General features: G+C 38.1%; 1 protein-coding gene across 1 annotated transcript in view; it reads right to left on the reverse strand.

Annotated features, from left to right (window-relative positions):
- The window catches only part of Dpy19l2 (dpy-19 like 2), a 91,107-nt gene that overhangs the window by 31,026 nt on the left and 34,563 nt on the right, over nucleotides 1–25,518 (reverse strand). Inside the window, exons 10-14 of the mRNA XM_031345780.1 lie at nucleotides 21,389–21,466; nucleotides 20,319–20,405; nucleotides 19,092–19,151; nucleotides 11,668–11,748; nucleotides 3,751–3,852 (exon numbers count right to left, since the gene is read on the reverse strand). Coding sequence (XP_031201640.1) covers nucleotides 3,751–3,852; nucleotides 11,668–11,748; nucleotides 19,092–19,151; nucleotides 20,319–20,405; nucleotides 21,389–21,466 — 408 coding nt within the window. The remainder of the gene's footprint in view (nucleotides 1–3,750; nucleotides 3,853–11,667; nucleotides 11,749–19,091; nucleotides 19,152–20,318; nucleotides 20,406–21,388; nucleotides 21,467–25,518) is intronic.

Raw genomic sequence — 25,518 nt, forward strand, 5'->3', positions numbered from 1 at the left:
TCATAAAAAAAAAAAAGCCAAAAGGAGATAATCACAGGCACATAGTGGCACCTATAAGAACAAACATAACAAGAATTAACTATCGTTTGCCTTTAATATCTCTCAATATTAATGGAATCAACTCTTCTATAAAAAGACATAAGCTAATAGACTGGGAAAGCAAACAGGACCCAGCATTTTGCTGCATACAAGAAACACATTTCAATAACAAAGACAGTCACTACCTCGATGTAAAAGGCTGGAAAAAAAGTCTTCCAAGAAAATGGTACCAAGAAACAAGCTGGAGTTGCCATGCTAATATCCAATAAAATAGGCTTTCAACCAAAAGATATCATGGAATATAAGACAGGACCCTTCATATTCATCAAAGGAAAAATCCACCAAGAGAAAGTCTCAATTCTGAGCATATACATGCCAAATACAAGGGCACTAACACTCATAAAAGAAACTTTGCTAAAGCTCAAAACATACATTGAACACCACAGTAATAGCAGGAGACTTCAACAACCCACTCTCACTAATGGGTAGGTCATTGAAACAGAAACTAAACAGAGACACGATGAAACTAGTGGAGGTTATGAAACAAATGGATTTAACAGGTATCTACAGAACATTTCACCCCAAAACAAAAGAATACACCTTCCTCTCATCATCACCTTGTGATGAGCATCATCACCTCCTACAAAACTGACCATATAATTGGTCATAGAACAGGCTTCAACTGATACAAGAAGATTGAAATAATCCCATATATCCTATCAGATCACCATACCTAAGGCTTGTCTTCAATAACACCAAAAACAATAGAAAACTACCCATGGAAACTGAAGAATTCTCTACTCAGGATTAACATAGAAAAAAAAATGGCCATCTTACCAAAAACAATCTACAGATTCAATGCAATACTTATCAAAAAATCCCAACAAAATTCTTCAAAGACATGGAAAGTGCAATTCTCACATTCATCTGGAGAAGCAAAATACCCAGAAAAGTGAAAACAATTCTTAACAATAAAAGAATTTCTGGTGAAATCACCATCCCTGACCTCAAGCTATACTGCGGAGCAATAGTGATTAAAAACTGCATGGTATTGGCACAGAGACAGACATGTTGATCAATGGCATCGAAATGAAGACTCAGAAATAAAATCAAACACTTAGGGATACTTGATCTTTGACAAAGAAGCCAAAAATATATGATAGAAAAAAAGAAAGAAATTACTTATCTTCAATAAATGGTGCTGCTTTAACTGGCAGTATGTATGTAGAAAAATGAAAATAAATCCATATCTGTCACCTTGCACAAAGCTCCAGTACAAGTGGATCAAAAGTCCTTAGTGAGCAGAGAAATGCAAATCAAAACAACCCTAAGATTCCACCTTATACCAATCAGAATGGTAAGATCAAAACCTCAGAAGACTATATACATGTTGGCAAAGATGTGGAGAAAGAGGAACACTCCTCCATTGCTGGTGGGATTGCAAACTGATATAACCACTCTGGAAATCATTCTGGAGGTTCCTCAGAAAATTGGAAATAGACCTACCTGAAGACCCAGCAAAACCACTCTTGGGAATGTACCCAAAAGATGCCCCACCATGCCACAGGGGCATGTGTTCCACTGTGTTCTTAGTGGCCTTGTTTATAATAGCTAGAAGCTGGAAACAACCCAGATGTCCCATGACAAAAGAATGGATACAGAATGGTTCATTTACATAATAGAATACTATTCAGCTATTAAGAACAAGGGCATTCTGAGTTTTGCAGGCAAATGAATGCAACTAGAAAATATCATCCTGAGTGAGGTAACTCAGACCCAAAAGAACATGTGTGGTATGTACTCACTAATAAGTGGATATTAGCCAAAACAAAAAGTACAGAATACCCAAGATACAGGCTACAGAACTCAAAAAGCTGAACAAGCTGAAGGGCCCAAGTGAGGACACCTCAGTCCCACTTGGAAGAGAGAAAAAAGCAATCACAAGTGGGAAGGGAGGGAGGGAGGGACCTGAGAGGGAAAAGGGACAGAGGAGGAAGAGGGGAACATGATCTGGTATTGGGTAGGGGGAAAAGGACTGAAGCCCTGAGGGCCAGCAGAAAGAATGGAAACAAGAAACTTCAAGATTTAGGAGGTTGGGGGAACCTTCCAGAATGTACCAGAGATCTGGGAGGTGAGAGACTCTAATATCTCAAAAGGAAGGACCTTAGATGAAATTCTCTACAGTGGGCAGAGGGAACTTGTAGAGTCCAGTAGAAAGACCAAGCATAAAATGGCGGGATGGAGTTGCCATCTCATAGTCAAAAATCTCTAATCCAGAATTCTTCCTGCCTGAAAGAACTGCAGGGACAAAAATGGAGAAAAGCCTGAGGAAAAGGAGGTCCAGTGACAGGCCCAAATTGGGATCCAATGCAGCAGGACATCCCAAGGCCTGACACTATTACTGATGCTATGGTGTGCTTACAAACAGGGGTCTATTATGACTGTTCCCTGAAAGGCCCAGCAAGCCGAAAGAGTCAGATGCAGATATTTATACCATTGGTTAATGGACAGAAGCTGGTGACCCTTGTAGCTGAATCAGGGAAAAGCTGGGAGAAGCTGAGGAGAAGGGTAATCCTATAGGAGGACCAGCAGTCCCAACTATCCTGGACTCCTGGGATCTCTCAGGATACTGAGCCACCAACCTGGAAGCACACACCATATGAGTCCCCCAACACATATAGAGCAGAGGACTGCCGGGTCTGGACTCAGTCAGAGAAGATGCACCTAACCTTCAAGAGACTTGGGGCCTCAGGGAGTGGAGAGGTCTGGTGGAGTGTGGGGGACATCCTCTTGGAGAAGGGAGAATGAAGTGTGGGATGTGGAACAGTTGGAGGGTTGAACACAAGGGGGATAAATCTGGACTATAAAAAACAATTAAATAATAAATTTATTTAAAAAAAGAAACAAGTTGTTTTTCTCTCTGAAGTCCTACTATATACTGCCTAACATAATCTGTTATCAATAACAGTTTCTGATTTAGAAGAAAAGATATAATAAAATGTCATTATTATGTTAAGTTAGAATTTGTGGGTATTAGGCAAAGACAGATCCAGAGACAACATTGTTACAGTCTAAAAAGAAAAACTAAGCCACATATCGAGGAAGAACACTTCATTGGGGCTTTAAGGACCCATAAGAGCCAATGTGTCTAGTTATTTCCAATGTAAATGAAATAATTATGTTATATAGCTATTGTCCTCTTAGTCCATTATCCTCCAGTAAGTCAATGCTTTAAAGGCTCTTAGTGTGAGCTTTTTTAAAAGGTGACTGGCCTGCCATTCTATAACTTAAAACAAGGTCTATTTGTTTACAAAGATTCACTAGTCGTTTGCCTTTTTTAGGCAGCTACCAACCTGTTACGACTTTAAAAAAAAAAAACGAATTTTAATTTAACTTTTCTAACTGGAATCTCAATGGCCTAGATTACTGAAAGCGAATTGTTTGCAAAAGTAGTGATGACTTCAATCAAGACTTTTTCTCAGTTCACTGGTTTAATTATCATCCATAGTGTTTTTAGATTCAGGCTACTAGGCATTGGTTTTATAGGTAAAATTGATAATAAATGCCCTATTGTTAGCAAACTCTATAGGAAAATAGAGTAAGTTGTGTGTTTCCAAAAAATTCTGTTTTGTTTCAAACTAAATGGAAAGCTAGCATACCGCAAAATCATTGTATGTGTGCAGAGAATGAAAAATAGAGAAACATTCTTACCGCATGTTCCATGAAGTCAAATTCAGGAGCACAGGTATATATTAAGGTATCAAAATCTGTATACCTTAGGATCCTGGCTGCTATAAGGTCACTCAGGCGAATCTGGAAGAAAATAAGGCAAATTGAATGAAAATTAAACAAATCGTATAGCCATTGATAGATAAGTGATATTGTCCAAGTGTACCAATGTCTACAGTGTGGCTACAAGAAGTGTAGGCATGCCTCAGAATCAAAAATCCACAGAGATGAGTGTATTATGAATTAGCTATAAAGACTACTGAAAATATTTCTATCAAATGTGCCGGTTAGTTTTTGTCTAGTTGACATAAACTAGAGTCTTTTGGGAAGAAAGAACCACAATTAAGAAATTGCCTGTCAGACTGGCCTGTGGGCATGACTATGGTACATCTTAAAAATCAATTATAGATATCAAGGGTCCACTCTACTGTGGGTAGTGCAAATACTAAGATATTGGTTTGTATAAGAAAGCAAGATGAGCAAGCAATGGATCATAAACCAGTATGAAATGTTCCTCCATGGTCCCTTCTTCAGTTCTCACCTCCAGGTTCTTTACTGAGCTTTTGCCCCATTTTTTTTCAGTGATGAACTGTAAATGTAACATGGACCTGTAAACTAGATTAATTTTTTCTTCCCCCAGGTTGTTTTGGTCAAGGTTTTATAAAAGCAACAGAAAACAATGGCATGAATGCCATTGGAATAAACAACCACTTTCTATTTGGACTGAAGCACCACTCCACTAGGTGCAACCCATACCTACATCCCCAAAAGAAGCAACTTGGATGTGGCACCATCATCAAGCCAAGAACCTGTGGCTAGAAAAGTCGTAGACCCGAGGGGTGTGTGATCCTAATACCAAATGTACATAGTATTAAACCAACTCCTTATGGCTTATGGTTATACCCACACATCAATATATCTCTCAACCCTCAACTGAGATACTTCTATGTACAGTATATAGTGTTAGCACAGAGACCCACAACTGGCCAAGGGGTGGGGAATAAAAGACTACAGGATACTCAGCCCTCCCAAGGCTTAGGGATCATTTTGGAAGGCAATGCAATGTGTGATAGCCAGAGCAGTTGATGACTACAACCAAACATCTAGACACTGCAGGGAAGCTGCATCTATGGATCCATGGCAGCTGTGAGTGCATGCACAGACCAAGTCCAACAGAATCCCAGCATGCACTGAGGACTTGGTTACACAATCCCACCCGGAGCCACGGAGTGACTACAAACTGTTAGCTTCTGGGAGAGGTAGAAAGAATTTTCCCTAAGACAGTAGCCCTTAGAAATTTGACCAAACTCCAGTGGAAGACTCCAAGAGTAACTGGACAGCATAAACAGGTCTTGAAGAGTTTAAAAATCATGGACAAACACTTCTGTGGATAGGGAAGGAGAGTGTGTCTGGGAGGAATTGAGGTGAAGAGGTGAATGGTTGAAAGACACAGTGTGGAACTTAAAATTCTCAAAGAACTATTAAAAACTACAAAGATTATAAGAAGTGGAAAGAAGTCAGAAAAAATCATCAGAGATTGTAACGCTGAAGCCAGTGTTTGCCTGAAATAAACTACTGTGGAATTCATGACATTTTCAATTTTGTAATACATACGTGTGGAGGGGGACACTTTTAGTTCACCTTTCAGTGAAGTGCAAGTCATAAAGTTTTCTAAGTATTACAGTTTTCACAAAGCCTCACATACTGCCTGTGTCTGGTACTTCTTAACATTTTCAGACATCCATTCATCCATTAAACATGTGAAATCTCCCTTATAGAAATCATGGCTATATATACTATTTTGACTTATGTGACACTACCTACCAAAGCCACTCAAGAACCCTTGCTTTCTGCCACTGAGGAGACAAGTATTGTTCCACTGTGAGTTCTTTGGTATATGAAACCTTGACTCAAATTCTCTGAGAGACACAGAAAACATTTTACCAACTTTGATGGCTATCAGTGTTCACCACTCACTCAGAGTCCTCTTATTGACCAATACTGGGTCAATAAGAGTTAACGTTTTTCAATTTAAAATAGTCCTGGCAACTAATAATAACAATAAAAAAATACTAAATTTTCATTTAGAGAAAGTGATTTGGGCTACTATCACACCATTAGTTATGAATCTGTAATCTGATAATTTACCATAAAAATGATTGGACTGTATTTTTTTATTTCATCTTATGATGATGTATATGTTTCTTTTTGGTTTGTAGAGTTTGAGTAAGAACATGAAAAACTGTGAGAAGTAAAATTACCAGCCAACTAAATGGATAAGTAATGTCTAAATAGTCTAAATAAAGTTAAATAAAAATATACTTTACTAAATTAAAATTTTAAGGATAATAATGAAAACTGGTGCCTCACATCCCAGGAAACAGAAACAACAAATATACCAAAGAGGCCTTTGTGGGTTCCTTCCCCTCTGTTTGGAAGTGATTCAGAAACTGAAAGCATTCCAGACAGGCCAGGAGCTGAAGCCGGCCACCTGCCACCTGCGGTGTGCAGCTCCGAAGATCAAAAGAACTGAAACTCAGCCTGCTTCTGAAACTCAGCCTGCTTCTGCCAGAACTCCGTTTGAAGTTTTGTTGTACATACAGACTGTTGTGCTTCTATACCTGCTATCCCGTCTATGTTAAAAAACTGGATTGTTTTGGTTTCGATTCTGCCTTTTGCTATATATACCCAGTTTTCCCAAGTAAAGATACACCTTGATAAAGTTTTCTTACAGGTTCTCAATAATCTCAAGTTTGAGACCACCCAAGAATGTGTGGGCTCCGCTGGCCGGACCCCCACATATGGCGCCCACATGGACCTTGGACGCAGGAGAAATTAATTGAGGGACCGCACCACAGGATACAGAGCTCTGGTTAAATAAATCGTAGTCATTTTCGCAGTAAGAAAGTTTGGTTAGTGCTGACCAGGGATCCGTGTGAGACTACGGGAATTCTAGACAGGAAAATAGGTATTCGCCAGATACCTTAAGGGACCTAGGGGGATTTATCGGCGGTAGAAGAAGCATGGGTGCAGATATTTCAAAGAAGGCTTCCCAGAACGTGGGCAGGCTACTTGAGACTAAAGGGATAAGGGTGAAATTATATGCATTAAGAGAACTATCAGAACTGGTTGAAGTTTTCTGCCCTTGGTTAGAGGGCATGAGCAGGATAGATAAGAAATCCTGGGAGAAAATAGGAAAGTCACTTGTAAAAAATAAAGTAGATGGATTTCCCCTCCACCTTTGGGGGATGGTTATGGCCACTCAAGATTAATAATACTCCTGTGTGGGTTGATCAGTGGTCTTTGTCTCAAGAGAAACTAGAAGCAGCTTCATTGCTAGTGCAGGAGCAATTGGAAGCAGGCCACCTGAGGGAATCAAATTCCCCATGGAACACGCCTGTATTTGTGATTAAGAAGGAATCAGGTAAATGGAGATTGTTGCAAGATTTAAGAAAGGTTAATGAATCTATGGTTGTAATGGGAGCATTACAGACTGGAATGCCATCTCCTGTGGCAATTCCAAAAGGATTTTACAAAATAGTTATGGATTTAAAAGATTGCTTGTTTACAATCCCTTTGCACCCTGAAGATTGTGAAAGATTTGCTTTCAGTGTTCCATCTGTAAATTTTAAGAAACCTATGAAAAGATATGAATGGATTGTTCTTCCTCCAGGGATGGCAAACAGTCCTATGTTATGTCAGAAATTTGTGGCACAAGTAATAGAACCTATAAGGAAGAAATGGCCACTGATGTATATTACCCATTATACAGATGATGTCTTAATTGCTGGGAAAATTCCCCAAGATGTATTTTCATGCTATAAAGATTTACAAATTGCTTTTAATGAGAGGGGGTTACAAATTGCCCCAGAAAAGGTACAGACTCAAGATCCATATAATTATTTAGGTTTTACACTTACGGATCGAGCTGTTATTCCTCAAAAAATAGTTATACGTAGAGACAAATTAAAAATTTTAAATGATTTTCAAAAATTAGGTGATATTAACTGGTTTCGTCCCTATCTAAAACTTACCACAGGAGACTTGAAGCCCTTATTTGATATTCTTAGAGGTAATTCTGATCCGAATTCTAGATCCCTAACTAAAGAAGGAATATCTGCTTTACAGCAGGCAGAAAGGGCTATGGAGAATCAATTTATTACTTACATAGATTATTCTTTACCTTTGCATTTATTAGTTTTCAATACTAGTCATGCCCCTATGGCGTTGTTGTGGCTAAAGGCACCTATTATGTGGATTCATTCTAGGGTATCTCCTAAACATAATATCTTGCCATATTATGAAGCTATTGCACAAATCATTGTGCTTGGTAGAAAACAACTACTGACTTATTTTGGCAAGGAGCCAGATTCAACCTTTTATTTTGGAGCAAGACTCCTGGCCTAAACCACATAGCACAGAATGGTTGCTTGCTCAGATTGGATTTCAGGGAACTGTAGATAATCATTATCCCCAGGACAAATTAAAAAAGTTTTTCAATGTGCATGAAGTGATTTTTCCAAAGTAACAGCTTGGAAGCTAATAGACAATGCCCTTGTGGTATTTACTGATGGCACGTCTAAAGAAAGAGCTAGATATCTCATTAATAATCGACAGGTAGTTATAAGACCTCCTGGTTTCTCAGATCAATTGGCTGAACTAACTGCAGTTTTGAAAGTCTTTGAAGCTATGTCTGATGCATTTAACCTCTATACTGACAGCTTCTACATTTTTAACTGTTTACCACTGCTTGAAACTGTGGGAAATATTAAGCTGGACACTCAAGCAAGAATTATATTTGCTCAGTTACAAAAGATCATCCTTGCATGTAAAAATCAATTCTATATTGGTCATATTTGGGCTCATTCTGGCCTGCCAGGACCACTAGCCAGAGGTAATGACCTCATTGACAGAACCCTGATAGGAGAAATTTTAGTTTCAGATCCTGTGGCCTTAGCTAAACGGGATCATGATAATTTCCATTTATCCAGCCAGACTCTGAGGCTCAAACATAAAATTTCCAGAGAACAAACGAGGATGATTGTTAAACAGTGCTCTAAGTGTGTTACTTTATCCCCAGTTCCCCATTTGGGGGTAAACCCAACAGGGCTTATGCCTAATAGTATCTGACAAATGGATATAACACATTATGCAGAATTTGGAAAGCTTAAATGTATACATGTCTGCATAGATACTTGTTCAGGATTTATTTTTGCTTCCCTGCAATCAGGAGAAGCCTCTAGAAATGTCATTGACCATTGTTTACAAACATTCAGTGTTATGGGTTTGCCCAAAACATTCAAAACGAACAATGGTCCTTCTTACACTGGTAAAAATTTTAGTTCTTTTTGCAAAGACTTTGACATTCTTCATAAAACTGGCATGCCATATAACCCTATGGGACAGGGTATTGTTGAACGAGCCCATCGCACTATTAAAAGTTGGCTTTTCAAGACCCGGGGGGTGGGTGGGGGGAATCTCTTTCCCGCCGAGGTCTCCAAAGGCGCATCTTGCCTTTGTTCTTTTTATTTTGAACTTTCTGCAGACCGATGTTAAAGGTCGATCTGTGGCAGACCGACATTGGCATCCTGAATCTATTAATTCTCATGCTATGGTGCATTAGAGAGGCCCACTCAACAATGCATGGCATGGCACAGACCCTGTGTTGGTTTGGGACAGAGGCTCAGTATGCATTTTTTCCCAAAAAGAGGAAGAGAAGCAGTGGCTCCCAGAGAGCTTGGTATGCCAGATTGATTCAGAGCAGCTGCTGTCCTAGCAGGAAAGCTCAGAAAGTTTTTTTTTTCTTCCTTTTTTCTTTCATTTTCTTTTGTTCTAAAGCTGACAGGCTTTTTCCTGCCAGTTTTGAACGTGTTTTTCCTGTTTGATTAGAAAATCTGCTTACTCCTGATAAAGCAGAAGAAAGTAAACTATGGCTCACCTGGAGCAAGTTTCGCTATCATTTCAATGTTTACATTCTGAGAGCAGGCGACATCCCAAAGTCTCTGGCACACCACCGAAATACCAGCATTTCAAAGGTTAATGCGAACACCAGAGTCGGCAAAGGACTAATTTGCATTATCTTGAGACCTGTTGCTAGGCCACCAACTCCAGAGCCCTAGCAGAAGATTTGCAACTCAACAAAGGCCTGTTCCCAGCCCTGCCTCTCCGCTCCAGTGTCAGGCTGTCAGAATTTTGTCAACTGCTTTCCAAGAATCGTGGCAGCTCCCGGACTTTGCAGGTTTTTTTTTTCCCAACATATCAAATATTTTATTCCTTAGCATTTTTTTTGATATTTTCTTTATTTACATGTATTCCCAGGGTCTCAACCACCAACCAAGGACTTTGCAGGTTTTAAAGGCATATCTTGGCATTGCTATATGGAAAGATGATGTGCTGGGAGCTTGTCTCACTGATGGTGAAGTCTACCCAGACGGAGGCGTATACCTAGTGGCTGTGTCTCTGCTAAAGACACGTTATAGCCCGGTGTGCTTTGCTCATTGAGTCTGGGATGATGGAGTCAGTGAAAATATCAGATCCCTAGCTAAATGCAGTATACCTGCCGAGCTAAAATTGCCTTGATCCTGCTTCTTGCTTTTAAATTAATAAGGGATGAACTGTGGGTTCCATCCTCTCTGCTTGGAAGCGATTCGGAAACTGAAAGCATTCCTGACAGGCCCGGAGCTGAAGCCACCTGTGGTGCGGAACACTGACAATGCAGCTTGGAAGATCAAAAGAACTGAAACTCAGCCTGCTTCTGCCAGAACTCCGTTTGAAGTTTTGTTGTATATATACAGACTGTTGTGCTTCTATGCCTGCTGTCATGTCTATGTTAAAAAACTGGATTGCTTTGGTTTTGATTCTGCCTTTTGCTATATATACCCAGTTTTCCCAAGAAAAGATACACCTTGATAAAGTTTTCTTGGTGTTGTCTCTTTTTCTCTCCCACCGATTTATTTCCACAGGTTCTCAATAATCTCCAGTTTGAGACCACCCACGAATGTGTGGGCTCCGCTGGCCAGACCCCCCCCCCCCCCCCCCCGGTCATGGTTGCCATCTCAGTAAGTAGGAAATGGAGTTGTACATGTAGAAGTTCTTTTATGTGAGTGTGTACCATTCTGTTGGCCATTCCCACCTCCTTTGCTTTTTACAGAAGCAATATTAAAATTGGTTGCAAAGGGTAATGTGATTCTTTACAGGGTAAGCCCACACTGCACAGATAAGGAAACTTTCTGCCTACTCTTTCTTTTGTTACATTCATGTATGCTATGCTTATTTCTTAATAGGAAGTGTTAGAAATGGTGTACATGCATGCATGGTTTTCCTTTCCTTAAACTAGTTAGCAAGTTGGGGTTAGCTCTTGAAAAGGGATTTTCTTTAAAATATTTGCTTTAAACAAATAACTACCAAATTAGAGATAAGGAATCCACTTAAACTTTCTAACAGATTAAAAGACAAAGAGCTGTTAACATGTTTTTACACAATAAGAATGTACCAAAACATAAATTTAGCCTCTAATACTTATTAGCAAAACTATATTGAAAAAAGTTCCATATTACATAGGTAAGTATATACTGGTCATATGTTAACATTTTCAGTAATGGGAAAATTATCATTAAGCACATGTTTATCTTTAGCTGAAATATTACAAGTTACTACTAAAGAAATTCCTAATTTTGTGTCTGGAAGACTATGCTGGCATCCACTGAGACATTTTCCCTGGGTATTCACTATTCCTTGTGGATTTGCAGAATATTATGATCAGCTCTGCAGATTATGTGCCTGGCACCTGGACAAATAGGAGTCCCTGTACAATGAAGAGATATGAATAGGCTGCTCCAAGTTCTAACCCAGTTATGTATTGTTAGAACTTTTATTTACTATTAAGCAGAATGTACTTACATGGTCTGAAACACCACAGATTTTAGATGTCAGAAATTTCAAAATAATTGTTCCACACCACCAAGCACAGCCTTGGATTAGCTAGAAAATAAATAAGATATGACTCAGTTAAAATATTAAATGTTATGAGTAGCAAAACAGTTGTGTGAGATGCACCAGCATGCTCGGAAAAGGAAATGACAAGACAAGGAAAGGCTTTTACAGTTCTGTTTATTGGCAAGGAATTAAATTTGATAACACTGTGACACTGTTAAAGCATACCTAAAACATCAGGACACTACATATCTTAAATCTAAAGTCAATTCTAAAAAAATTCAAACCAAACAAAAAAAATCTTCCCTTTAATTTTTTTGAAGACGGAGACAGTTTTATTCCTAAACATTATCCTCAGCTAAAAATCAAGCCTCAGAGAAAGCACTGAAGAAAAGTGGATAAAGGAAGCAGGGTAAGAAATATTAAAATCCCAAGGTTGGAGGAGAGTGTTTCTTCTGGACACGCCAGGGACAGGACCACTCTAGTCAAGAACTCATGTTAGTCTATACTTTAGTATGATTGAAGAAGGACTTCACAAGCCACATCCATAGCTGAGGAGCTATGGAGAGATAGCTGATGGTTTCTGTGGGAGGGAAAGTCTATTCTCTTTAAGAATGTGGTCACTAATGCATCGACAACAGAGTATGTGAGCAGCATATACTAGACTCCATAGGTTATTAAAAAAGGGGAGGAAAGGACCTGAAGTTGAGGAATGGGGAGATGACGGTGAATCTGAAAGAAGTTAGTGAGAAGAGTATAGCCAATTCTTAAAAAAATACAAAAATTTTATTAATATTAATATTTTCCCTACACTTGTGGGAATATAAATCTTTCTTTAGGAAAAAAAATTGTTCACATCTGAAGGTTCAGAACCAGAATCCACAAATAGGAAAGAGCACACAGTATTTGTCTTTCTGGAGTGCCTCATACAGTATATGTTACTCTTTCTTCTATTTACCTGAAAACTGTATTTCACTCTTCCTTATAGGTGAATGGTTCTGCCAGTACATGTGTACCACATTTTCATTACTTATGTGTCAATCAGAGGATACTTACATTTGTTCCATTTCCTAGCTATTCTGAGTAGAGCTGCAATAAACATGGTTGGTTGAGCAAATATCTGTCGAGTAGGATGTCAAGTCCTTTGGGTATAAGCCAAGGAGTGGCAGACATGAGCCATATGGGATATGGCTTTTGGCATTTGGAGGATTCTCCACTTTTATTTTCCTAGTGACTGGACCACTTTGCAACCCACAATGAACTAGGGTTTCCCTTCTCCTACATCCTTACCAGCATTTGTTATCACAGCTTTCTTGACCTTAGCCATTCTGACTGGGGTAAGGAGAAATCTCAGAGTAATTTGAATTTCTATTTAAATGATATTAAGAGTGATGAACAGGTTGGGAGATACATTTTAACTTTTTATTCCTTCTTTTGAGAACTCCTTGCACAGATCATAGCCTGTTTTTGTTCGTTTGTTTTTGTTGTTGATGGATTTGTGTGTGTATGTGTGTGTGTGTGTGTGTGTGTGTGTGTGTGTGTGTGTATGTTTTTGTTTTTTATGTTTGGTATTTTGTTTTCTTGACTCTGTTATTTGAGTGGAACCAACCTGGAAGCCTCCTCACTAGGGACTACTTCTCATAGTTCTGGGAGCAGTTGTGTAAGTTGCCAAGGGAGAAAAGCAAGTAATTTTCCTACACAGATATGCTGCCAAAGAACTCTAATGACCAAAAGAGCAGGATTCCCAAAGGTACAATAGTGAGAGATATATCCTGAAGTAGCCCAGCTTAAAAGGAGGGAACCCATGCTGTGCATGGCTATCTAGTGTAATACCCCTGATAGGTAAGACAAAGGATCCTAAAATTCTTTGTGTATTCTATGTATTTACCCTCCATTAGATATATAGCTGGTAAAATAGATTTCCCTCCATTTGTAGGTGGTCTCATCACTTGATGAGGCATGTCCTTTGCTAGACTTGGTTTTTGGTCTCATAAGGTCCCATTTATTAATTGTTGACACTGGGGAAAGACAGTATCTTCAAGAAATTGTGCTGGTCACTGAATAGCTCAGGCAGAAGAGTGGAGCTTGGCCTTTTTTTTTACATCTTGCATTAAACTAAACTCGAAATGACCAAGAACCTCAACGTAAGACCTGATGTCCTGAACCTGAAAGAGGAGAAAGTAGAGAATATGACATAGGAAAGAACTTTCTCAACAGAAGACCAAGAGTGTAGGAATTAAGGCCCACAGTCAAGGGGCTGGAGAGATGGCTCAGCGATTAAGAGCACTGACTGCTCTTCTGAAGGTCCTGAGTTCAGATCCCAGCACCCATGTGGTGGCTCACAACCACCTGTAATGAGATCTGCTGTCCTCTTCTGGTGTGTCTGAAGACAGCTACAGTCTACTTACATATAATAAATAAATCTTTAAAAAGAAAAGGGACAGTCAAAGTAGGGTATGAGCTAGCTACGTAGGGCTCTCAAAATATATGTGTTTACAAGCATCTAAGAAATACTGTAAAAAATGTTCAACATCCTTAGCCACCATGGAAATGCAAACTTTGAAGTTTCATTTCATCTCATTAAAGATGGCTAATATTAAAAAACAAAAATGGCAATAAATGTTGTTATGTATGAGGGGTGGGGGACATGTATTCCCTGCTGGTGGGAGTTCAAGCTGCTGCAGACACTATGAAAATAAGTATAGAAGGCTCCCTAAAGCTGAAAATAGATCTATCATAGCCTCACCTATAACACTCTTGGATATATATCCAGAAGGGCTCTCTATCCTGCTCCAGAGATCCCTGATGATCCAGACTCATTATTCCCATATTCATAACAGATCAGAAATGGAAACAGCCTTGATGCCCATCAACTGATGGATATATACTGAAAGTGTGATATGTTTACACATGGCCTACTACTCAGAGGTTAAGAAGAGTGAAGTTGTGACAGTCACAGGTAAAAGATGAGAGCTGGAAATAATCCAAGTGAGGTAAGCCCAACCCGGAACAACAAATGTTACATGTGCTTTCTTATTTGCAAGATGCTATCTCTGAATCTTCAGATATGACTGTTCCATCTGAAATACCCACACAGTCCTGGAAATTAGTAAGGAAGCAGTGTTTTCAAGAGAGGAGAGATGGGGGAAGTAGTCTGAAGTGTTATAGAAGAATAATAAAACAAGAAGGGTTAAATCGGTGTGGGAGATATGAGAGCAGAGTAGAGGAGTGTATGAGGAGGACTAAACAGTATTAAAGGCATTTAGGAAAAGTTATAAGGAAACTTACTACTATAGAAGCTTTCATGTATGTATCTACGTATGTATGTGTGCATGTGTGTATGTACATATGACATGTATGTACAACATGACATGTTAAAATAGATGTTCTTCCTTTTTCTTTCTATTTTCTTTCTTTTTGTTTTGTTGGTACAGGCCAGGCAGAGGCCACCAATAAGCTGTATCCCCACCCCAGTCTCCTTTCCTCATTCCTTGCTGTTTTATGAACTAGAATTAATCCTCCATTGTTTCTTTCTTAATAAGTTCCATTAGTTATCATTGATCTAAGAATGCCTTCATTGCCCTTTCATTCTTAAAAAACACTGTAGTGGTTTGAGTGATAAATGTCCCCATTAACCTGTGCATTTGAATTCTTGATCTGTGGGTGATGGTGCTGTTTACTGAGCTTTGGGAGGTACGGCCTTATTGGAAGAGTTCATCCCTAAAGCTTTGAGAATTCAAAGACTCAGGTCACTTCAGGTTCACAGTTTCTGACCTCTGTTTGTGGTTGAAATGTGAACTCTCAGCTTTCTGCTCCTGCTGCCAGGCATGTTGCTTGCTGTCATGCCTCCCACCACCATGGGCTTTTAACCATTTAGAGCTGTAAGTACAAATAAATTTCTCCTTCTGGAAGTTGCCTCTGGTGATGGTGTTTTACAGCAACAGAAAAGTAACGGAAATGGACACCCTCACTGTATATAGAATTATTAATTGACATTTTCTTCAGGCATTGACAAGAATCCTGTCAGCTCTTGCCAGCCTCCACACTTAGATGAGACTCTTCAGATGCTGTAATTCTTCTCAGTTTTACCCTTCTGGGCAACACCCCACTTCCCCCTAGCTGATATCAAGATTTCTTTCTTTAGTTTTCATTTTCCAAATTTTTGTTATAATGTATCTTGCCTTGGATATCACTGGGTTTATCTTAACCTGGATTCATCTTTTGACAGATTGTAGGTTTCATCTATTGCTTTTCAAGCATTTCCTCACCTAATTTTGAACCCTTCTAGAATTTTGGTGATATAAATCTATCAGATCGTTTCTTTTTTCCCCATGCATCTCTGAGATACAGCCATGTCTCCACTCTGTTCTTGATTTAGATGAAGTTGTTCCTCCTGCCCCATCTGTATACTAGAAATGCTGTCTACTAGCTGTAATTCATTCTTGCCATAAATGTAGTCACAGGCTTTTAAACTTAAAATTACTCTATTTCTCAATTATATCGTTCTCAAATTCTCTTTTTAAAACTTTCTATTTCCTGATTTGTTATAATCTCATATCTAACTATGCTTATTAAAGCATTTTCTGGTAACTGTTTTTAAATGTTCCTCAGATCATCCTAATGCCCATCGTCAAGTCTCCCTCTCTCCTCCCACTCCATTATTCACAGCCTGCAGTAATCACGAATACATTTCAGTCAAGGTTTGTAAAACATGCACACAAGGGAAAGAACGGGCTGCTGGTTTTTTGTGCCTGACCTCTTTCCTGATGCATGATTCTCTCCAGCTTTGTAAATTTTCTATATATCACAGGATATCATTCTTATTTATAACTGATGATATTATATTGTGCATAGGCATACCTCATTTTCTTTTTCTAATGATAAGCACCTACATTGATTCCATGTGTTAGTTATTGAGGATAGCCAACTGTAAACATTGACTGTCAGGTGTCTCTCTGATATATTGATGCTGTTTTCTTTGGCTGTAAACCTAGAGTGCCAATATGGGCAGAATAAGTGCTAGCATTTCACACCAAGGTATGACTATAGTTCATGATAACTTATTGTGTGTTTTATGAAAACTAGAAGACAGGAATGCCCTAAACATAAAGTAATTTGGAGAGGTAGGAGTTGCAACAAAACAATGGCATACAGCAACTGAAATATTATATTTTATAGCACAAATACATGAAATGATTACAAGTCAATACACTTTATTAACAACTACGGAGTTAGAAAAGCTAACTACTCTAGTCACTATGTGTGGGGAGCCACAGCTGCCACCCTATACATATATATTGAACACCTGGTCTCCGGCCAGAGCAGAGAGCATTGATAAACAAGCCCTTAGTTGGAAAAGCTGTGTGCCTATAGTTTGTGATGCAAGCTGGCATGATTTTCCCGCAGCCTATTATGTTTTGCCATGTAGCTGATGCTGATTGGGACCAGGGAAAGTATTTAACCCACAAGGGCTGGTGGCTCAATTATTAGAAAGTAAGATGTCATAATTAGGGATAAGTATGTAGGGAGAATAAGAAGTAGTAAGTATGTATAGATAGGAGTAAGTATGTAGGGGATAGGAGTAAGTAGGAAATATGAGTAAGTAGGAAGAAAGTAGAAAGATGTAAGGATAGAAGTAAGATGTAAGGAGGAATAGTAAGTATGTAGGGAATTAGGAGTAAGTATGTAAGGAATAATAGAAGTAAGATGTATGTAAGAATAAGAGTAAGTAAAATATAGGGATAGAAGTAAGAATGATAATTAGGAGTAAGTAGAAAGATGTAACTAGTAAGACGTAAGAAGAAGATATAGAAGAATATAAAAGAAGCTAGCTAGAGAAGAAGTAAAAATAAAGGTTCCTGATTAAACTGCATGGAGAAGGGCTCGTTGTTTGCCTCCTTATTTCCACTGGATGGGTAAGACGGCTGACATCTATGCACTATATACAAGTCCCAAATGGTCACACTGTGCTCTACAAATCTGTACAATTAAAATAATTAGTAAAAATAAAGACAGTCTTCCAAAGATTCTGCTCTTCTATTCCTCTCAGTGCTGACACTTGCGGATGGCTTTTTCTAACTCATTTTTCTCATTCTCAAGAGTGAGAATTTTTCTCATTTTCACTATGATTGGTGGTTGCTACTGCATCTGGAGCATCAGGAATCATGTAATACAGAATGTGGAAAACCCTTTAATACCCAATTTTAACCTAAAATGATACTCCATTTCAACATATATAATCCCTGACCTTTTATATACTCTTGATAAAATAATAACTTAGTTTTTGGAATCTCTGCAGAGCTGCTTTTGTTAGTTTACATCACCTGGTGCCTTGTATGGCTTCATCTCAACCCAAATTCATGTTCATTAAAAAAGAATGCACCTCACTAGTCCTCTTGCCATTAAGAGGAGGGTGGCAGACACCAGGTGTGTAAGGAGGAGGGAGCTCATTCCTTACAAGGCTTTTTAGAAGAGCTTTCTCAGAGTAGCAAAGGTCAGAACAGCAGGATCCAGAAGCAAAGCCTCAGAGAGGTGACTGGATCATAAAAGCTCTGACCTCTCAAACACTAATCCACTTATCAATTCCTAGACTAACAGAGTTTGAGAGTCAAACCTCATTAGAAATACTTGCCTCCTCCTTCCCTCTCTCTCTCTCTTTAACTTCCAAGTTGCCAGCTCTGAATAACCATGTCCTCATTGCTGTAGTGCTCCGCATCACTGTTGCTCAGAAACAACAGAGCCAAGTGGCAATAGCCTGGCACCTCTGACACATGGGACAAATACACCTTTTCTCTTTCAGAGTGATTTTCTGGGGTATTTTGTTGTTGTTGTTGTTGTTAAAATTATGGAAGGAAGACTGATGCTGCTGTTTTACTATCACCTGTCTTGATGGCCTCCAGGCTCCCCACTGAGGCCAGAGAGGGATAGTCAATGCCAGATCATCAGAGTGGAGCATGTCCCTGGCTTTACCATTTGGGTTTCTCTCTACACCTTTGTCTCCTAGCTTCTGATAGAATTCCTGCTCAGTCTCTGCTAATAGGAAATGCTAAAACAATAGATTTCGATGTTCAGTTTGGCAAATCTTTCTAATGCCCCCCCACAGTTTTACTTACTGCTTTCAAAAGTTCATAAGTAAAATAATTGATGTCCACTAATTTTATCAAACTGATACTTTTCTTAAAATTAAATCTACTGCTTCTTAGACGTGTTATGTTATCAACTACATGGTAGACAAATCCTCCATTTTCATCATAAGCTACAGAAATCTCTCAAAAAAAGAACATGGGATCCCATTACATTTATTTATTGAATTATTCAATGAAACCTACTTCATTGTGGTTAATAAATAAAAATGATGAATTGATGAAAAAAAAACACTGTTCAAAACTTACCCAAAACTGGAGTTCAGTGGCTCCCAGTTTTTGGATTTTGCTTTTCTTTTGCATTATTGCCTAAAAGATTAGAACCAAAAAAATGGATGAAGGAAAATTAATATTTGTCTTGTACAATCCCTCTCTCCCATCTCAACTACATCTTTTACTTTGCCTTAATTATTGACTTTTCAAATTGTAGGCAATATAAACTTTCTTGAAGATACAGAAAAATGCTTGTGTGCTGAGATGTTACCTCTGAATCATGTCTCTACCTCCCTGAGTCATGTGTTCCCATTCTCTGAAGGTAGCTCCTGGGGGTAGTAGGTGGGATTCAGTAACACTAGGAACGTCTGGCACCGGGATGAGAAAGGCAACCGTCAGTTTTTAATGTGGACACATGGCCTTTCCTCTGTCTCCTCATTTTCACCTGATTACATAATTGGGAGGATACAATCTCACACATCATGGAGCTCCTATACTTCCCTCTCTTGCTTACACCTGTGTTTTTTCTCAGCAAAAATTCAGTGGGCTCATTTCTACAGTCATATCCTATTTGTTTTAATGCTTATCAGGCACAGGTCTTTGCAGGCAAGATTGAATGTTAGTGCTTTTCTACTTTGCTTTGAATGGGTGAAAGTGATGGACTAGCTGATCTTAGGGCAGAGAATAATAGATAGATTAGTAGGTATCAGCAGAGGTCTAGTATTGTAATATTTTAGACTGACCTAAACTAGCACAAGGTACTCTTGAAAACAAACCACCATATTTTATTGCTTATATTAAGAGTGATGCTTCAATAAATCCATTTTCTTACTTTTAGTCAAGCTTCTGATATGCATAAGTCACAATTGAGAATAGTTTGGTTGTTGTGTTTGGTGGCTCAGCCATTAAAGGCTAAGGCCCGGAGTGAGCGGATTCGGAGTGAGCGGGTTCGGAGCGAGCGGGGCCGGGGCTCTCTCCAGCCACCTCTTTAGGGCTGGAGAGATGGCTCAGCCATTAAAGGCTAGGCTCACAACCAAAAATATAAGAGAATAGTCTCTGCTCCCTCCAATTTAATGATACTCTAGCAATACTAAAGCAAAAAAAAATGCCTTTCAATTAAGGTGCACTGCCTTAATTCAATCTTTGGAGATTACTCCTGAGTTCTAACATTTTTAATTCTTACATCCTTTCTGCTCTGTAATAACACAACTCTTTACTATTCTCCTTTCCATCAAAACTTATGCTTGGCTTTCTGCAACTTACCCATGTCACTAACAAACATGAGGAATAATAAGAACTTAAGTACATTGGATTCCCAAACATCAAAATGAAGCATAGGGCAACAGAACCCTGGAAAGTGGAAACAAAAATGATTCATAGTCATTACATGCATTTATACTTTGAAGGCATGTAGATAATTATGCCTTTAGATTTTTATTAGTATATATTTACTATGCACGATATATTTCATCATGACCTTTTATATAATAGGCCATATACTTTGATCATATCATATAACACCACTGATCATATAAATATTAATGTGTTTGGCCAAATAAAAATAGAATTTCAAGTCACTGCCTGGATTGAAATATTAAAATTCAAATTTATAAATCACTTAGCAGAATATAAAACTATCTTCTATGCACTGCAGTGGTTTCTATAGTTTGAAAAATGGAGTGACATAATAAGACAGTGATAAATATGTTTTCACTGATGATTTGTTCCATCATTTTATGTAAGATATATTTTGTTATCATTTTGTGTTTTTAAGGAAGATGTGTTTGGAAACTAAGATTAAAATGCAACAATATAAAATCTCAGTTGCAGAATTTCACAGTTCTATAGTGTTAACAATATGAGGTGTAAAGGAGAAAAGATATTTCAAAATAATGTCAATATTAAAGTGTAAAAATAAAGATTAAAAGACTTTAGAGGGGGCTCAGCAGCTTAGAGTGCTGGCTGCTCTTGCTGAAGATGCAGGTTCAGTTCCCAGCCCCCACATGGCAGCTCACAACTATCTGTAACTACAGTACCAGGAGATCCCATGCCCTCATCTTCACTCTATGGGCACTGCTCACACTTAATGCATATGCACATATGCAACAAACACTCATATACACACAAACAAAAATAAGCACTTCTTTAGGGAGGACAGTCCATCTGCTGTATGGTTGCCAGCTAAGGCACAGGACAACACAGCCTGACATGGGGCTGTTGATATTTTGTGCCTGAAGTGCCATCAAAACAGAAGTGCCCCCATAAAACAGAATTAGTTATGCTTTACAAATTGAGGTATTTTAATATTAGACTTGTAATATTAAAAGTATTACCATGTTGATATAAATGATCTTCTGAAATTTGCTTGGTTCAATGTATCCCACAACATACATGGGAAATAATGAGGCTATCTGAAACAAAAATATAAAAACCCAACTGTGAAAAAATTGTTGAAAACATACAGTTCACTATTCATTTTTAAAAAAGAAGTACAAGGGAACAGGTTTATTTCTGATGATGAGAGCAAAAAGATTTGATCTAATGTTTCAATGGGGAAAACATAGAAAAGTATATGTATACATCAATGCATGGCATCCATAGGTTTCTATTATTGCTGTTATTGTTTTTAGCAAGGCAATTAAGACCTAAGAAGATCAGTCATGGGATATAATGGCAATTCCTACTTCTGATCATGATATCTGGGGAAATCCTCTTCCAGTATAGCCGTGCAGGACCCACATCACATGAAGTGTGCTAACACTTGTGTAACAGGTGAAAAATAACAGCCTAAGCCAGGCGGTGTTGGCGCATGCCTTTAATCCCAGCACTTGGGAGGCAGAGGCAGGCAGATTTCTGAGTTCGAGGCCAGCCTGGTCTACAGAGTAAGTTCCAGGACAGCCAGGGCTACACAGAGAAACCCTGTCTCAAAAAACCAAAAACAAACAAAGAAATCTTAAATAAATAAATAAATAAATAAAAAAGAAAAATAACAGCCTAAGCAGGCTTACTCTGTAGGAGGCTAACACACACCAGCAGATGCTTCCTAAATTCCAGAGCTTTGGTTTAGGCTTGAAAGATCTACACTATAAGAGTGAGCCAGAAAGAAGAAAGCTATAATAGAGAGCAGAATCCACATTTGAATCATCTCACTCTTTCTCAACAAATTAAGATTGCTAGTATTTTTGCCTGTTAGAAATAAATTCATTATTCTCTGGGGAAAAATTATTATCAATTTATCCTTAAGCTAATTCTACATCACATATAAAAAGCAGCCAAGCAAGTTAGAAGAACAGGTGAGAAGGCCACCTGCACTCAGAACCCCCTCATGCCTTTGATTCATAGTCCAAAGAACCAACCCACTGCCACCTCTTCCTGCCCCCAATGCCTACCCCTACTGCCATGTCCCAACACCAACTGTGTGCATAGCTGCTGCTCAGACATGGTACATCCAAGGCAGAAGAACAGGTGCAGGCCAAGCCAACTAGAAGAACAGATAGGTGAACTCAGACAGATACTCGCTGCTGGACCAGAGACCACATAGGCTTCTAGTCATTAGAAAGGCAGCCCACCTGAGATGTCTTCCACTCTCTCAGTGCTCTCCAACACTATTCCCAATCCCAACTCCCTTCATTTTCAATATGTTCCACCCTACAACTTGAGTGGAGACTCCCTTCTGGACTAGAGATCATCAGAAAACAAGAAACAAAATACACATCAAACAAAGACAAACTCAAAAATTGGCACCTATACCTATAATAGTCCCAATTACAAAAGCTTAAATACCAGTGAAAGAAGCAGAATCAATACCAGCAAGGACAGTAAGTCACCACCAGAGCCTAACTATCCTATGACAGCAAGTCCTAAATATTTCAACATAGTTGAAGCATAAGAAAATGACCTTAAAGCTAACTTCATGAAGATGTAGAGGTCCTTTAAAAAGAAATTAATAAATCCCATGAAGAAATCATGAAAACCCAAACAACTGAGGGAAACAAATAAATTACTCAAAGAAAGCAAGCAAAAAAAACAAAGAGTTGAAGAAAATGAATAGAGTAATTTAAGATCTGAAAATAAGGAATCAATAAAGAAAACACAAAGTGAGGGAATTCTGGAAGTAAAGAATCTAGGTAAGCAAACAGAAAGTACACATGCAAGCATCAACAGAATACAAGAGATGAAGAGAGATTTTCAGAAATCGAAGATATGATAGAAAATATGTCAATCAAAGAAATGTTAAATATAAATAATTACATTACTGTTATAAAACATCCAGAAAATGTGGGACACTATGAAAAAAACAAACTAAAACTGATGGAAATAGAAGAACAAGAAGAATCCCTGCTCTAAGACCCAGATAATATTTTTAACAAAATCACAGAAGAAAATTTTCCTAATCTAAAGAAGGACATTCCTATAAAGGTACAAGAAGCTTACATAACACCAAATACTTGGACAAGAAATGAAAGTCCTCTCGCCACATAATAATCAAAATACTAAACATACAGAGAAAAGAAAAGAATATTGAAAGCTGAAAGGGAAAAAGAGCACCCACATACAAAAGTAAACCTATTAAACTTACACCTGACTTCTCAAAGGAAACTCTAAAAGCCATAAGGACCTGGATAGAAGTTCTAAGACACTAAGAGAACACAGATGCCAACCCAATCTACTATACCCAGCAAAACCTTCAATCACCACACATAAGATATTCCATGATAAAGTAAAATTTAAACAATATATATCCACAAATTTATCCCTACAGTGGGTACTAAAAGGAAAGTTCTAACCCAAGGAGGTTATACTCATAAAAATACAGGATACAAATAATCTCTCAATAGCAATACCAAAAAAAGAGAAGCATGTATTCTTGCTCTCCTTCTCCCTCCACCACCTCTCTCTCTGTCTATCTCTCTCTCTCTTCCTTTCTCTCTCTCACACACACAAATACACACACACACACACCCATAAAAACAACAATAAAATAACAGGAATTAACAATCATTTGTCATTAATATCTCTCAATCAATGGACTTAATTCCGTCAATAAAAATATACAAAATCAGGATTCATTCTTTTGCTGCATACAAGAAACATATCTCAACATCAAAGATAGATATTGCTTAGAGTAAAGGGCCTGAAAAAGATTTTTTTAAGCAAATGGACCCAAGAAGCAAGATGGTATAGTTATTATAATATCTAACAAAATAAGCTTTAAAGCAAAGTTAATCAAAAGAGATAAGGAAGGACAGTTCATACTCATCAAAGGAAAATTTCAACAAGATGACATTTCAATTCTTATCATCCATGTGACAAATGCAAGAACAAACACATATATATAAAAGGAACATTACTAAAGCTTCAATCACATATTGGACCTCACGCATTAATGGTGGAAGATTTTAATATCCCATTACCACGAACAAACAGATCATCCAGAGAAAAACTAAACAGAGAAATAGGGGAGCTAACAGACATTATGAACCAAATGGACCTAACAGATATCTACAGAACATTCCAACCAAACACAAAAGAATATACCTTCTTGACAGCACCTCACAGAACTTTCTCCAAAATTGACCACATACTTAGTCACAAAGTAAAACTTAAGGGATGTAAGAAAATTTAAATAGCCCCCTGTATCCTATCAGACCACCTTGGATTAATGCTGAATGTCAACAACAACAGAAATAAAAAGCCTACAAAACTTGTGAAAACTGAACAACTCTCAACTGAATGACTGCTGGGAAAAGGCAGAAATAAAAAAGAAACTGAAGTTACTGTGATTCAATAAAAATGAAGGCAGAATATACTCAAACTCATGAGATACATTGAAAGCACTGCTAAGTGGAAAGTTCATAGCACTAAGTGCCTTCATAAGGAAATTGGAGAGATCTAATCCTAGCAAGTAAACAGCACATCTGAAAGCTCTATAACAAAAAAAAAAGCAAGCTTACCCAAGTGGAGGACATGGCAGGAATAATCAAACTGAGGCTGAAAACAATAAAAAAGAAACAGAACAATACATAGAATCAATGAAACAAAGAGTTGATGCTTTGAGAAAATTAACAAGATAGGCCAACCTTTCTCCAAACTAAGTGAAAGACAGGAGAGAATTAACAAAATCAGAAAGGTAAGGGGGCCATAACAACAGAAACAAAGGAAATCCAAATAAACATTAGTTTATGCTTCAAAAACCAGTACTCTACAAAATTGGAAGATAGTAAAAGGAATGGAAATTTTTCTCAATAGATTCCACTTACTAAAATTAAATCAATATCAGATAAACATTTAAACAGACTTATACCTGAAAGGAAATAGTAGTAGTCACTAAAAGTCTCCCAACCCAAAATAGCCCAGGGAGAGCTACTTTTAGCACAGAATTCTCTTGATAATTTCAAAGAAAAGCTAACACCTATACGCCTCAATTTATTCCACACTGCAGAAATAGAAGGGGCATTGCCTA

The sequence above is a fragment of the Mastomys coucha genome, unplaced genomic scaffold (genome assembly GCF_008632895.1).
Source record: "Mastomys coucha isolate ucsf_1 unplaced genomic scaffold, UCSF_Mcou_1 pScaffold23, whole genome shotgun sequence".
NCBI classification, from domain to species: domain Eukaryota; kingdom Metazoa; phylum Chordata; class Mammalia; order Rodentia; family Muridae; genus Mastomys; species Mastomys coucha.